Here is a 15,016-nt window from a genome sequence, read left to right as displayed (position 1 = left end):
ACTTCTAATAATCAACGAGTAACTGGGTTGATTTACTGAAAGAATTCAAGTGTTAAGTGAAACTAGAGGTGCTCACTATGTTTATGAAGTTGGTTAAAGTACTTATTCTGCATTTGACGCTGCTATGGTGCGTTGGTGATGCTTTACACGGGGAACAACATTATTTTGAATACTCAGAAGATCCCTGGGAAACAGCCCAAATCCTTTCATCCAACATGACAAGAATATTACATCCTAAACTTACACCAATGTTCAGCAATAATCCTTTTATTGATCCTGAAACAAATTTTCTAAAAATAGAGCTGCCTTATGACTATGATCAGTCTGAGCAGGAAATGGAATACATTAAACTTTGGGATGCTCTTAGCTTGCAGCAGCGGCAGTTATATGACGCTGTTGAACAATCTAGTATCCTTTTCAACAATTCTGATGCAGCATATACATTATACAGAATGCACCTATATGGGGATTATGGTATTCCACATAATAAGACCCTAGCGTGGAAGTACTTACAAATGTTTAATGAGCTTACTGGAGGATCTAATAGCACATCATTGTTTGATACAGCAGTAGCATACAGCACGGGGCTATTTGGTGAAATACCAATTGATAAACCGAAAAGTTTAATATACTTTCAAAAAGCGAGTATTTTGGGAGACAAGAAAGCTCAGTCGGCTTTAGCTTATCGACGTCATTCGGGCGTCGATATGCCAATGGACTATAATAAAGCGTGTATTATGTATCAAGATCTAATACAACGCTTGTGGAATGAGCATCCAATAGATTATTGGTTATTTTTGGACCAGTGGGAAGAATTTTACTATACCACATTGAGTACGTATTATGGTGGGTTGCTTGGAAAACACATCAGCAAGTCAATGTCAGGTAGTGAGACATTCATCCCCCCTTACTGGTTTCAAATAGGATCATTGTTTTACTCCGAAGAAGCATCTGAATTGGACGTCTGCACCTTGTATAACGAAGCAGTACGTGGGTTCGTGGGTTCCCTTACGCAATATCCTGTACATGAGGAGGTTCTTAAAAGGCTACTAATGTTGTATCGTACATACAAAGATCAAGTGGGTTTAGATATGGCATCTCAGGGATGCTATGGATGTGCAGTTGGATTGTTGGGGCATATGTTTCTTCATGGATACGGAATGGAAAGTCGTGACTTGATACTGGCCGAGAAGTTTCTCCAAGAATCTGCTCAAATAAATAGTGTCTGTGGGGTACATGCCGTTACAGAACTGGGTCTAATAAAACAATATATTTACGGAGATCTTCCAGCAGCAAAGCTATGGTACGATAAATTGCCGACTGAAAGTTACAAGTTACTCTTTACCGCGTTAAGTGAAGACGAGCCTTCTGACCCCGAGAAGGAACTTCCAGTCAAGAATAAGCTGCACTTTATACCTTGGGCAGTTTATGTGGTTATCTTTCAAGGTTCCATTCCATCTGAAAAATTTTTCGTTAATCGTTATGGATACATAGTTGAAATGATGATGCAAACTGCCGATCTTAAAGATGCTTTTATGAGTGTACTCCTGGGAAATTTCGAAGTAGCATTATTCCAGTACGCTCGATTAGCAGAGCAAGGTTATTCTTCTGCAATGGAGGCTGTCGCATACTTATTATATCGCCCACCAACCTTATTCAAACCCGCCCCTGTCATCCCTAAAGAGCGTCTTGAAGCCGCTCTCGTCTTCTATGAAAGAGCAATGCAGCACTACAACCCTGATGCAGGCTTAGTAGCGGGCGATATTTACTTTAGGAACGGTGATTATAAGAAGGCTGCTGACTTATATTTATACGTTAATAATGGGGACTTTGGAGGAGCTCAAAGTAGTTGGAATCTCGGCTATATGTATGAACATGGCCTTGGAGTTATGAAAAATTTTGACTTGGCAAAAAGATATTATGAAGCAGCTGTGAATTCCTCTCCTCTCTTATATTTCATTGTAAAACCCATAATATTTAAAATGGTTATCAAGTCTTGGTTTGAGTCAATCAGCTGGCTAAAGACTTGAACCTTTAAAGACCATTAAACAATCATATGAAAAACTATCTTACATAATCATCAAATAAACGTCATGCTATTACTCCCAGATATCAAGTATGAATAGGAGTATGTCTCTACAACTAATTAGTTTGTGTGCTGATTCTTTTCAACACTCCCTCGCCTTATTAGAACTTCCTTAGCCTAAATTTCACGCGCCCGTTTTCCTATAAAATTTATGTAATTCTAACCTGCTTATACTATCTAACTTCAGCAATATATTACAGTTAAACTAAAATAAAAACAAAATAAGCTAGTGTTTATCCAATAAGGGAAGTGATCTGTGAATTTGATGATGGATTACTCTACAGGCAGGTACAGCGATATATGGTCGTATTCGCACACAAGTTCAACATCCAAAGACTGGTCACGATTAGCCGCTGATGGTGTCAGTAGCAGGTTCTACACTGAACAGTTTAGCCAAAACATTAGAAGCATTGAGGATGCATTGCAGGACTTGACTTCAGTCATACACCGTAGCGATTACGATACATCTTCGTCTGAATTTTCTAGCGAAGCCGATTTTGTTATTTCTAGTGCCCCCCCAGGAGACACATCGATGGCTGTTACAAGTGATAACCCTCCTGCTACAGAGGGCTCGGAGCAGATATCTGTATCCCAGCCTAGAAAATTCGCTGATGCATATCCAATATACCATAACATTTCGACTACTTCCACCACCACACAGGTTATTGTGCCTGAAAGTTCAAGATTTTTTGTTATTAAATCTTTTAATCTGGAAAATATAAAAGCATCGTTCCAGCATAGCGTTTGGACATCTACTAAGAGGGGTAACAAACGGCTATCGAAGGCCTATAATGCATTACAATCTGGAGCCAAGATCTTCCTTTTCTTTAGTGTTAACAAGTCCGGCAAGTTTTGCGGGGTTGCGGAAATGAAATCGAACATTATTCAAAGTGATCCGCGTAACAATATATGGCAATGCGAATCAGGTCATCAGTTTAATGATTTATTCATAGTTGATTGGCTTAGGGTTTGTGATGTTCACAATCGGTTGTTAAAGCACTTTAACATAATGGATTCTGAGGGTGGCTTCAAACCGATGACACATGCACGTGATGCAGACGAAGTTGACATTGAAATTGGAAGAACCATTTTAAAGCTATTCCTTAATACAAAGAAAAACCGGCCATCTTTTCTAGAAGATTAAATTGATTTATCCAAATTGATATTAAAATGACTTAATTTTCTTCATAATATTTTTATGTTTTTTTGTTCGTTTGTTCGTTCGTTTAAATGCGCTAATTTTGATTTATTGAATCCGTTTAGATGATGATATAATAATAAATCAGTCAGTAAGGTAAAAGAAAAAAGGTGATAAAAACACCACCACCCCAATTATTCCTGCCTGCATCAGTCGGGGCCGCAAAAGGAAGTTTATTCACTAAAAAACAGTGTTCATCATAAGTTTGGGGACCCACACCGTAGCGGCTCATCCTTCAGGCATTATTATTATTATTGTGTTTTTTTGTTTTGTTCTTCGAATGCTCTGTATTGCTAAGAATTCCGCTACTAAGAGACTGTTATCTGCTTTTGTAGTTCTCCCCACGAAAAACTCGACTATACAGCCTCCTCTCAACACACCAGAACAAGATGATAAGTTTAAACCACCATCCGAAGCTCAAAGAGCATATCTAGATCGTGTCATCCGGGTCGATCAAGCTGGCGAATTGGGTGCAAATTATATATATGCAGGTCAATACTTTATACTTGCAAACAAATACCCGCACCTGAAGCCTATATTACAGCATATGTGGGACCAGGAGATTCTCCACCACAATAAATTCAACGAGCTACAGTTGAAGAAACGTGTTAGACCTTCATTGCTAACTCCACTTTGGAAACTGGGGGCATTTGCTATCGGCAGCAGCACTGCGTTGCTGTCGCCGGAGGCCGCTATGGCATGCACCGAAGCAGTCGAGACTGTCATTGGTGGTCATTATAATGACCAACTCCGTTGTTTGAATGGTCAATATGAGTTGGAAAGTTTATCTGGTCTTCGCAAGGGCCAAAGTGAAGAGATCAAAAGCCTCATAGCAACCATCAAACAGTTTCGAGATGAAGAGTTGGAACATTTAGATACGGCAATACACTACGACTCTCAGAAAGCTGTGCCTTACGTTGCCCTTACTAATACAATTAAAACAATCTGCAAGGTGGCTATCTGGACTGCTGAACGAGTATAACCGCAAAGCAAAAACCTTCTTAGTCTTAACGCTTTTTTTTATTATTTTAAAAAAACTAATAATAAAATTACATTTATAATAATAATAATAACCGTACAAAAACAAAGTATATATCGTTGTCTGGACTTCAAATATAATACCTTGTTACCGAATCAACTCAGCTGGTTGGTACATAGTTATATAATGAAAGAAAGAAAGGAGAGTTGTTTGTTTTATTCTACACTAGCCCATCATACAGGTTCAGAGCACTAAGAATAGAAGGATCAACCTTGGAACCCTCTCTAAACTCATCTAGCGTTATGTATCCGTCCTCATTCTTATCCATCAGCTTAAATATCTTTTTTACCCGAAGCTCCGGCGTGGCCTCGTCCTCACTCAACTTCACCATCGACCCAATCATCTTGTAAACACTGGTCACAATCGTCAACATCTCATTATACGTAATAAACCCATCGTGGTCCAAGTCATACAGCTGAAACGCCCATACAAGCTTCTCCTCCAACGTCCCCCTCGAAGTAGTACTCAATGCCGTAATAAACTCCTTGAAGTCAATCGACCCATTGTTATCCTTGTCGAAAACAGAAAATACATGTTCTGCAAACTCCTCAGGCGATCCAAATGGGAAAAACTGCTTATATATCTTCACAAACTCCTCCCTGGTCAACTGCCCATTGGGACAATCCCTGAGAAACCCCTTATGCCACTGTAAAATCTCCCGACGATCAAAATACGTCGACTGCTTCAAACTCTGCAAATCGTCCTTCGACAGCTTGGATGCCTTAGCCCCCATTTCCTACTTAGACCAAATGTGAACGTCCCCGTATTGAAATTCCTCTAAAACCACACGCACACGCACACCAGTCTTCTGTAATCCTTGACCAAGACCGACGATCCTTTGTTCAACAACAATAAAAAACTTCTGTTTTCTTCTACTCTTGCCCTGCTGATACCACCTTAAATAGTATTGTCAATACCCCCTTCTTGATCCACACACTTTTTATCCACTTCATTTATGCTAATGGGATCCAAAACATTATTAAACTCGACTTCTGCGAAAGGCAACTTTGCCTTTGCTGCAGAGGTGTACGGGTCCCTGTTGTATCAAGAAGACGTATTACAACGTATGTTACGTAGTGTAACTGGGCTGTGCAAATAGCCGATCAGATGATCGATAAGATCGAGCCGCTTACGAAATGCGCCTGTTCGCTCGTTCCCCAGCGAGCCAGAGCCCTCTATGGCTCGCAGAACCGTGTGGCACCAGGAGTGCAGGCAGGTTTTCTGGAAAAGGTTGTATGGGACAGGTGATGAAGCAGCAATAGGGGGATGGCTCATCCGCCAGAAGACAAAAACAGAACGAACAGGTGGGTTTCAGTAGGAGAGAAACAGATGAGTATGTAGAGCTATTACGAAGGATGAGGCAGGGCGATGAGTGGTTGCTAGGGCAGGGTTTCAAGGTGGTTTGTTTCGAGGCGTATGTAATGATCGTGTGTATTTCAAGTCGGGAGGCGGGACGGGACGGCTAAGTTGTAGTTTTTTAGAAAAAAGGTCCCTCTTTCTTCCAGTAAAAGCGTTTGGTGATAAGTTTTACTTTGGATGTCGATTCTCTGGTTCCCTTTTGACGTTATATGAAGGGATAGAGAACGGTTAGGAACGAGGATTTGTGAGTGGGAAGCCAGGAAACGAGTATTTCTGTTTTACAGGGGATAATTAGTGAGATTTAATTTTTTTTGTTGAAGTAGGCGGTTTGATGTACCAGGAACAGGCTGACGACGGGAGGGTGCGGTTGGTGGGGAACGGTGTGGTGGAATGCGAGAGTGCGGGGGTGCGGGAAGGTGGTAAGACGGTTTTGTATCCTTTGGTGAGTGGCAATTATCCGTTCAAGACGTCGGATCGTCTTTTGGATGATATTCGGAGCACGTTGTCGTTTGTGTTGGAGGGGGTCAGGGGTAATGGGGTTTTGAAGAGCCCGATGTTGGATTATTCGAAGGAGCGGGGAGAGTTGAGGGCGTGGTCGATTGGGTATTTGCTTGATCAGGTGCTGCTGCAAACCAGTTATGAGTATGCGTCTCTTGGAGGTAGTGGCGGCGGCGGCGGCGATAAGCATAGTAAAATTAATGTGTTTATGGGGTTGCTTTGTGATCCCATGGTTAAGCTTTGCAGTGAGGATGATATAGTGAATTATTCGGGTTATCATTTGAGGGTTACGGTGAAGACCAGATTGCACCTTGAGAGGGCGAAGAGGCAGTTTGGCATTGCGCAGTATCATTTGGTTAATGATTTACATCCTGCTGATAAACAGGATTTGTGTTTTTTCGAGGATGATGATGAATGCGTGATTGACTCAGCCACGTATGTTTCGAGTGGTACTAATCGATTAGTGCGGATAGAGATTTTAAAGCCTGAATTTACTGCGGAGGAATGGTCGGAATTTACGCCTGATAGCATTCGCAAGCGGTATTTGTCGATTTGTGAGAAGTACCCAGATCTGAATCGCGAAAATGTGCCCAACCAGGCGGAGTGTTTAAATACTCTTTTCAAGGTGTTCAAGAATCCACTATCTCGACAAGATTCGGATGATGAATTGAAGACGATATCTGCCGAAAATAAAGTGTTGAATTCTCAGCTTGATCCCAATTGGTTGGTCGATAAGTTTGGATTTGAACTCTGTGAGGTTCAAGAGGAAGATGGCAGAAAGGAATATGAATATAAGCCTCCGGATTTCACCAACTATGTGAACGATTGGAATGTACGTCATTTGAGGGAACGGTATATTAGAAAATCACTCGAGCTGCTGTTTGTTGGTAAACAGTCTATACGTTTGTTACCTAAAGAGGTTGTTGCTGCAAGTAGTAAGCTGCGTTCGTTTCAACTTTATCAAACGCACTTTTCTCACACTTTTTGGTTCCAACTTCTCGGGGAATTTGATCGTAACGATTTTAACCAACAGCAGCAACATCCTTATGACACTAATCCTCATTTCATAAACTTGTCAGTGAATTACTACTATGGCGATAGAGATATCATTAGAAATTATGAATCTCAGATCCTGTTGGATCCGAAAAATGCCGGTATTTATTACGATGATTTGACTTTTATCGCAAACGTTAAAGGAAGTCATCAGCTATTGACATTTACGTTGAAACAGAATATAGTAGGTCAGGAAGCTTTGAACAGTGCTTTGCGGTTGTTTCACATTGACCCCTCTGAAACCGACCCAAAGCAGATACCTGATGAAATGTTGTTAAGTTGCTATAAAGAGGAGTGTAAGTATGGGAACACAAGACAGCATGCGGATTTAAGGAACGCTCTCCGGCTACTGGCCAAGTACAAACAAAGTGAAAAACTTAAATTCTATGTTGAATTGGAACCCTTCCAACAAGAATCACAAGCCTACTCCATCTTGGAAATTGATGAGTCAGTAGATATTGACATCATTGAGACAGCATATACTATTAAAGTTTCTGATGCCCCTGGACTAAAAGTTGATTGTGACAGGGCTCTATATACACTTGCTATCGCCAAAAGAAGTATGGATCTGTTCAATTATTTGTTGCAAAGATGTCCTAGATTCCAACAGTTTTACCATATTTCATATTGGTCATATACATCTGCATTGCAATATTTACAAGTTAATGTTAATGCTACTGATGATCTTATACTTGAAATATTTAGGCGAAAGTGGGCTGAAGAACCAGTTATTTCACCTGATCAGTTTTTGAATTTGAAAGTTGCACTTATGAAGATAGCACATGAACGAAATTCAAAACTTATCAACCACTTCCTAGAAACTGGAATAATAGACACCAACTATTTAACCTCTGGGAATTGGCCAACTGGTCTTAATAATATTGGAAATACCTGCTATTTGAATTCTCTGCTGCAGTATTATTTTACAATATCTCCATTAAGAGACTATATTCAAAATTACGAAGATACTGCATCCGATCTTTTGCTCAATATGAACCAATCTGGTGCCATGACTAAGAGAAGAATTGGTGGTCGAGCAGTTAACAAGCCCGAAGTTGAGAGATCGGTTCAATTTGTTTATCAGTTACGTGATTTGTTTAATGATATGGCACATTCAAAGGAAAGGTGTGTTACCCCTTCAAGAGAATTGGCATATCTATCGTTCTCCCCAAGCACTACTAATGTTGAATTTGAAAGTGCAGCCCAAGTCCCCTTCAGGGACACCACTATCTTACTTGAACAAGAACCCCCTAACGAAGACACTGAAGTGTTTGACATATCGATAGAAGGTTCGAATGTCGAAACAGAAGCAGCTGCAGAAGATATTATCGCTGATGATAATATTGATACCAAAGATGAATCTTCTTCATTATCTCCATCTACTTCAACATCGTCCTCGCAAAAAGGTAACTCCATGTCGAATATCGTGGAAGAAAATGAGCCCATCACATCTACGTGTGTTGCCAAGATTAGTCCAGATCAGTTGGAAAACACATTGGAGATTGGCCGGCAACAGGATGTAACCGAATGTATTGGTAATGTCTTGTATCAGATAGAAAGTGCCTCTGTACCATTAAATTTTGATGAAGGCCACGAACAATATGATTTAGTAAAGCAACTATTCTATGGTAAACTGAAGCAGGATTTGATTCCCATAGAGAACCCCGAAAAGAGAAGAACTAAGTTCGAAAGATTTATGTCATTATTAGTTAACGTCGGGGATCATCCAAAAGATATTTATGATGCATTAGACCTCTATTTTAGAGATGACTTATTAGCACTAGGCGACGACAACGCTAGAGTTAGAAGATCAGTAGCCGTAGAAGAACTTCCTACCATACTGCAAATACAAATACAAAGGGTTTATTATGATCGAGAAAAACTGATGCCATTCAAATCAACCGAGCCGTTGCCTTTTGGTGAAAAACTCTACATGGATAGATACATGGCATCCACCGAATCCGAATTACTCGCTAAAAAGCAAGAAAGCTTACAATTGCATGAAACATTAGAAGCCATCAAACAACGACGTAAAAAAATCTTATCCAAAAACGACGCCGGTCTGACATTAAAGGACTCATTGAAGGAAACTAAAATATTCTTAGAGTCAAGCGTTTTAGCCGAGTCAGAAGGGAAAATAAGGATTGAAAAACGCAATCTTATCAAACAGCTTGACAGCTTCTCGTTGGAAATTGACAAAGAGTTATCAAACTTAGACGACAAAATCAAGGACATGGAAAACTCCATATCCCATAAATTTGACCAGTTCACTAACTTCGGCTATAACCTATTTGCTGTCTTCATTCATCGGGGTGAAGCAAGCTACGGCCACTACTGGGTTTACATAAAAGATCGCAAAAACAGTGGTATCTGGCGTAAATACAACGACGAGTCCGTCACTGAAGTTCCAGAATCTGAAGTTTTCGATTTTACCGAGGATAATACGGCCACACCCTACTTCCTAGTCTACATTAAAGACGGTCACGAGCACGAAATTGAACCTTTAAAAGTATACCAATAACCCTAGAAATTTGTCATACCTCTCCATATATACCTAAAATCATTAATACATAAAGTTAGAGGCTATACCAACTACTTGAATATTTGAATATTGAATTAAATATAATTGCAAGCGTATTATCATCATCCAGTACGAAATTATAGGTATGTTTGGAAAATATCTAATCACAGTTTTTTCATCTCCTAAATTTGTCTTGCTTACCTCTATATGATATAATATGACAATTACAATACAAACAATTGAGGGGGGTTGTATCTGTTCTAATCGGTGTCTGTTACCATATTATATCTGTGGGTTATTTGGGAGGAATCATAGTACTTTGTTGTTACTTAGTTGTATACAATGTCATTACAAAGACGTCGTGTAAATAAAGCAGAGGTAGGTGGAACAAGCGTTGAGCTAACTCAAAGGAAACATGGTGAAGATGAGGACGATAAGGGCTCTCATAAGGTAGCATATGATCCAGAGGATCAGAAACTGAGAGAGAACACTAAGGAGCCCACGCTTACTCTGATGGAGGAGGTGCTTTTGATGGGGTTAAAGGATAAAGAGGGATATCTTTCGTTTTGGAACGACAGCATTTCATATTCACTTCGTGGATGTATTTTGATTGAATTAGCGCTCAGGGGGAAAATTCGTGTTGTGGAAGATGCAGCGAGAAAGCGGTTCGATTTATCTGAGAGATTAGTGGAAGTTATAGAAACCAGTAAAACGGGGGAGGCGCTGTTGGATGAAACGTTGTCCTTAATGAAAAGTAATGAGCCATTATCAATTGTGAATTGGATTGATTTGTTGAGCGGTGAAACATGGAATTTGTTAAAGATCAGTTATCAGTTGAAACAGGTCCGAGAACGACTTGCGAAGGGATTAGTTGATAAGGGAGTTTTGAGAACTGAAATGAAAAACTTTTTCCTGTTCGATATGGCTACGCACCCAGTTGCCGACAGCAGTTGCAAAGAATCAATCAAACGTAGAATGCTGTCTGTTTTGGTACCTAGGAATGTTTCATTGGACTATACAGAGTACTTTCCAGAAAGCGTTGCGTTCAAATATTTGCGAACGATAGCATTGATTTGCGGGGCATACGGTGCCAATGTCTTGGAAAATGTTCTTTCTAGTTTAGATTATGAAAAGAGAGAACGTGGATTTTCTCGTGCAGAAGAGATTCTAACCCAGTTCTCTCAATATCCGTTTGCTCTCGATAAGGATGTAGAGACAGGTATCTCAGTAAACCTGTATAATCAGGTAAAGGAGGAAATTGGGAAGAACCCTGGCACTGGTTTGCAGTTAGAGGTTGTAGCAGGCGTTTTTGAAGTATTTTCTCGCATGGATAACTTCTTGTGATTTCAACAAGTAGAATCATTTGTAGTGAGGTTTTAATATAAGCCTTAACCACAGAATACACAGCTGTATAAAAAAAATGGTTATTGTATTCCTTTTATATCACATTATATATATAGTTATCTAATTTTTTTAAAAAAATGCAAAACTGCTGCTTAGGTTGCAGCAGGAGTAGGCTCTCCTTCATCTAGTTCATTGGAGGCATCTTTAGGTAATAACGTTTCATTTTTATAGTTACCGGCTGATTTGTCAACTGATGTCTCATTTATTTTCTGAAGATGTTGAGAGAATAAACTATACAAGAATCCTTTTTGGCGATGTTTCAAGTAATACGCTATAGCCCTTGGGTCTTTAAATATAGTGGGAATCCTCATTTCGCTCAACTCTTGAGAAAATGCACGTACAAGGTTTCTTTTAGGATCGTTATGAGTATCACCACATGATTCCCAAAAAAAGCCACCTGAAAGATGCTTCTGCTTCACATAATCACTTTTCACTTCCATTGACTGGATATTATCGTAGCCAACAAACGTCTTCAGGTTTTTATCAAAGCAGTAGGCGGAGACCCACCTATCATCGAACTTTTCAGCGGTGTTTGCCAATGGTAACTGGTTGTATAACCATATACCTGGTTCACCTTCTGAACCTCCACCAACTCCTGAATACTTCTTATTAAGGAGATCATCATCGTCTTTGGTTTGGACGTTAGTAAACCCACGCCCATAGGCAGGCATACCTAAGCGCACCTTCTTTGCATGGACTTTGAAATTTTCAACCATTATTTTGATTGCATCATCCGCATTGAGTCCTTCGTTGTCATCAATCACCATACCTTCGAAACGCCTTTTCTTAAGTTCATCGTTATTTTTGTTCCCATCGTATAAGTTACTGTGATATCCAGTCCTTTTCGACCAGGACCCATGAAAGTCATATGTCATCATATTCCAAATGCTAACAAATTTATTCATCTCGATGATGGGCAATATCTTCAAAGTCTGGGAGAATGCTGGTGTGGCTACACTCAATTCAAACTTTGGATAATCAGTGTTGTTAGCACCCCATATCTCATCTTCCAACTTATCCATTTTCGAACGCAACCTACTGCACATTTCTAAGTACATACCAGGCTCGTAACCATCATCTTTTGGAAATTCCCAGTCCAAATCAATACCGTCAAATCCATACTCAAACATTGCATCAATTGTTGAATTAACAAAATTTTTTAGCTTCTCCTCACTTCTCACTATTTTAGGGAACGCCTCCCTATTAGACCACCCACCGACTGCCATAAAAAGCCTGAAATTGGTATTTCGCTGTAATTTCAAATAATTCAACTCTCCAATCATACCTGTTACTCCTTGAGGAATCCCAGGAGCGTGCGACGGCATCTCAAGATCTGACCATGAATCAGTTGGCTGCACTTTTCCAGTCTTAGGATCAACTACAAAAAACGCATAATTGACATTCGTCACTCTTTTGAAATCAATATCATGTGGGAAATGTAACCGAGGCTCATAAGGTGACCAACTAGTATAATAAACACCTACCGCATACTTTCCATGTTGCAAATTTCGATCCACTGGTCTTGTAATAGTACTCAGAGCTGTTCTTTCAATATCAGAACGAGGTTTTTTGAATTTTTCTATCATTAATTTGGGAATGAATGTCATCTCTAATATTATAGCTACGAGGAGAACTAGTATCCAAATGCTGTAACTTGTTATAGAAAATCTTCTCATATCTGTGCAAAATGTATACTTACAAATACACCCCTCTAATATCTCTCAATAAATACCATGTAAAACTCAATTTTAATTGTGCTCCACAAAATAATATAATATGAAATTAATAATATTTATACGTTTTCGAACAGCTATTTTAATAGGAATCTTCAGAGGGGAGACGTCGAGAATGTCACAAACGTATGATATGATATGATATTTCACGTTTCTTTTTTGTCAAATTTCAAATGATTTCTGCAGCAGTTTTTACTCAACGAACAGTTGGAAGATGGCATATAGATATTAGAGAATACCAGCAGGTCAGGGCCGTGGTGAATGGTGGTATTATTGAGTTTTGTATTGGAAGGACTATTATAATCGATAGATTGGTATATTGCGAGCAGCCTGAGTTATGTCACAAGGTACAGAGGATCTGGTTCAGGAGCAGAGTGTAGAACTGAAAGGTTCTACGAGTGATGTTGAACGATCGGACCATGTTGACATTGACAAGGGCCAATCAAGTGAACGGGGCAGCAGTGATGGAGGGGATGATTTGTTTGGGGATGATTCGGATCAATCTGTTATTGAGAGGGGGGAGACAGACGATGAGAATTCTGGCGGTACCAGTGTAAAGCCTACTGGTTTAGGTCTAAGTGATGAGGAAGATGAGCAGGAGATGTATAATAGAAAATTCTATGGGGATGACTTGAAAAAGACATCTTATGAGTCAGATGTAGAAGAAGAACGAGAGATAAAGGAGGCTAATGTACAGATTATGAAGCATGTTGTTCCTTATTATACTACGAATGCCTCCGAAAAGGACTCTTCGTTGTACTATGCTAAAGTCCCTCAGTTCTTGACTATTGATCCTATTCCATTTGATCCTCCTGGGTTCCAATCGCAAATTGAACAACGTCTTAAGAGATTTTCTTCTAAGGAGGATCAGCTAGGTGATCGGCTGATCGATGAGAATACCATTAGATGGAGATATTCCCGTGGTGCCAATCAACAGGTGTTTAAAGAATCTAATGCTCAAATCATTCAGTGGTCTGATGGCACTTTCTCGTTGAAACTGGGAGACGAGTTTAGTGACATATTGATCAACGATATAGAAAACACGTATATGACGGTATCCCATGAGCAAGAAGAATTGATGCAATGCGTCGAAGGTGGTGAGATAAAGAAAAGCATGTTATTTATTCCAACTTCAACGAACTCTAAGACACACCAGAGGTTGAGCGCTGCTATAGCAAGGCGTGAAGCAAGAGAGCATAGCGGTCCTTCAACATATATTGTACGGATGGATCCAGAACTCGAGAAGAAGGAGCTGGAAAAGAAACACGACCAGGTTATTAGGGAAAGAAGAAAACGTCAACTCAAAGAGCAAATGGATCGGGAAAATGCAGAAGGCGGAATTGTCGAAACGGGCTACTTTGGATTCAAGAAAGGCAATGGTCGGAGTATGATGGCTGAGATGTACGGAAAACACCATCAGGACGAATACGACGACGAAGATGGATTTATAGACGATAGTGAAGAAGAAGAATCTGGTTCCTACGATGAAGAAAACGCCGCTGGCAGCCTGATGGACGAAGAATCAGACGGCGAGGATGACGAGGATGACCTCAATGCCGAACGGCTGAAGCAACTGAAAATAGAAGGTGCGGCCAGGTACCAGCATGGCAGTACCACTACCACATCTCCGTCAGACTTGGACACCAAACAAGATCCCGAAAATAACGATGGATCTGCTCCAAAAAGGAGGAAAGTCGCTGTCCTCGATTCCGATGACGAATAAACCCACATAACCCCCTTTATTTTTGCTACTATTATGTACCATACTCTCTTTTATTATTATGTTCATCATTATCACAACCATCATTGGCTGCTTCTCCCCAAAACCCTAGCCTGAAGCATCTCCCTCCCCCCTCTATACTAGATTAATAATGCAAATCTCCTGCGACCTGCCACCCAGTCACTAACCAACTACCACTCCCTTAAATTGCTCATCACACCTCCGATCTTCGTGTAATAATAACTATATATCTATATATATTATATAACTCGGTTGCAATTTAAAAAAACAACCCATTGGCATGCCCGCCACCCACTAAAACCCCTTCCCGCCTCCATCTACTAGCACACATATGGATATCTATTCCATTCCTCCAATACCTGTCCTGAAGGGTTGTTGAAGATC

At 40.1% G+C, this 15,016-nt stretch overlaps 8 protein-coding genes across 8 annotated transcripts; 6 read left to right on the top strand and 2 right to left on the bottom strand.

Moving 5' to 3' along the window:
- Window positions 1-77: 77 nt before the first annotated feature.
- HRD3 (ubiquitin ligase complex subunit HRD3) lies at window positions 78-2,030 on the top strand (the record flags this gene model as incomplete). Its single annotated transcript, XM_003646324.1, has 1 exon — window positions 78-2,030. The coding sequence occupies one exon, from the start codon at window positions 78-80 to the stop codon at window positions 2,028-2,030; it is 1,953 nt and encodes a 650-aa protein (XP_003646372.1).
- A 324-nt stretch (window positions 2,031-2,354) lies between these two features.
- PHO92 (mRNA-binding phosphate metabolism regulator) lies at window positions 2,355-3,230 on the top strand (the record flags this gene model as incomplete). Its single annotated transcript, XM_003646323.1, has 1 exon — window positions 2,355-3,230. One exon carries the CDS (start codon window positions 2,355-2,357, stop codon window positions 3,228-3,230), a length of 876 nt encoding a protein of 291 aa, XP_003646371.1.
- A 334-nt stretch (window positions 3,231-3,564) lies between these two features.
- CAT5 (putative monooxygenase CAT5) lies at window positions 3,565-4,266 on the top strand (the record flags this gene model as incomplete). Its single annotated transcript, XM_003646322.1, has 1 exon — window positions 3,565-4,266. One exon carries the CDS (start codon window positions 3,565-3,567, stop codon window positions 4,264-4,266), a length of 702 nt encoding a protein of 233 aa, XP_003646370.1.
- Window positions 4,267-4,483: 217 nt separating this feature from the next.
- On the bottom strand, window positions 4,484-5,056 carry FRQ1 (frequenin; the record flags this gene model as incomplete). The annotated part of the gene is made up of 1 exon (XM_003646321.1): window positions 4,484-5,056. The coding sequence occupies one exon, from the start codon at window positions 5,054-5,056 to the stop codon at window positions 4,484-4,486; it is 573 nt and encodes a 190-aa protein (XP_003646369.1).
- A 957-nt stretch (window positions 5,057-6,013) lies between these two features.
- UBP2 (ubiquitin-specific protease UBP2) lies at window positions 6,014-9,754 on the top strand (the record flags this gene model as incomplete). Its single annotated transcript, XM_003646320.1, has 1 exon — window positions 6,014-9,754. One exon carries the CDS (start codon window positions 6,014-6,016, stop codon window positions 9,752-9,754), a length of 3,741 nt encoding a protein of 1,246 aa, XP_003646368.1.
- A 342-nt stretch (window positions 9,755-10,096) lies between these two features.
- Window positions 10,097-11,098, top strand: VPS74 (Vps74p; the record flags this gene model as incomplete). Its single annotated transcript, XM_003646319.1, has 1 exon — window positions 10,097-11,098. The coding sequence occupies one exon, from the start codon at window positions 10,097-10,099 to the stop codon at window positions 11,096-11,098; it is 1,002 nt and encodes a 333-aa protein (XP_003646367.1).
- A 152-nt stretch (window positions 11,099-11,250) lies between these two features.
- CTS2 (putative chitinase) lies at window positions 11,251-12,834 on the bottom strand (the record flags this gene model as incomplete). The annotated part of the gene is made up of 1 exon (XM_003646318.1): window positions 11,251-12,834. One exon carries the CDS (start codon window positions 12,832-12,834, stop codon window positions 11,251-11,253), a length of 1,584 nt encoding a protein of 527 aa, XP_003646366.1.
- A 394-nt stretch (window positions 12,835-13,228) lies between these two features.
- On the top strand, window positions 13,229-14,614 carry LEO1 (Paf1-complex subunit LEO1; the record flags this gene model as incomplete). The annotated part of the gene is made up of 1 exon (XM_003646317.1): window positions 13,229-14,614. One exon carries the CDS (start codon window positions 13,229-13,231, stop codon window positions 14,612-14,614), a length of 1,386 nt encoding a protein of 461 aa, XP_003646365.1.
- Between the last annotated feature and the right edge of the window lie 402 nt (window positions 14,615-15,016).

The sequence above is a fragment of the Eremothecium cymbalariae genome, chromosome 4 (assembly GCF_000235365.1).
Source record: "Eremothecium cymbalariae DBVPG#7215 chromosome 4, complete sequence".
NCBI classification, from domain to species: Eukaryota; Fungi; Ascomycota; class Saccharomycetes; order Saccharomycetales; family Saccharomycetaceae; genus Eremothecium; species Eremothecium cymbalariae.
The sequence above is the reverse complement of the archived record's forward strand: the minus strand, read 5'-3'. Positions and strand labels throughout refer to the sequence as shown.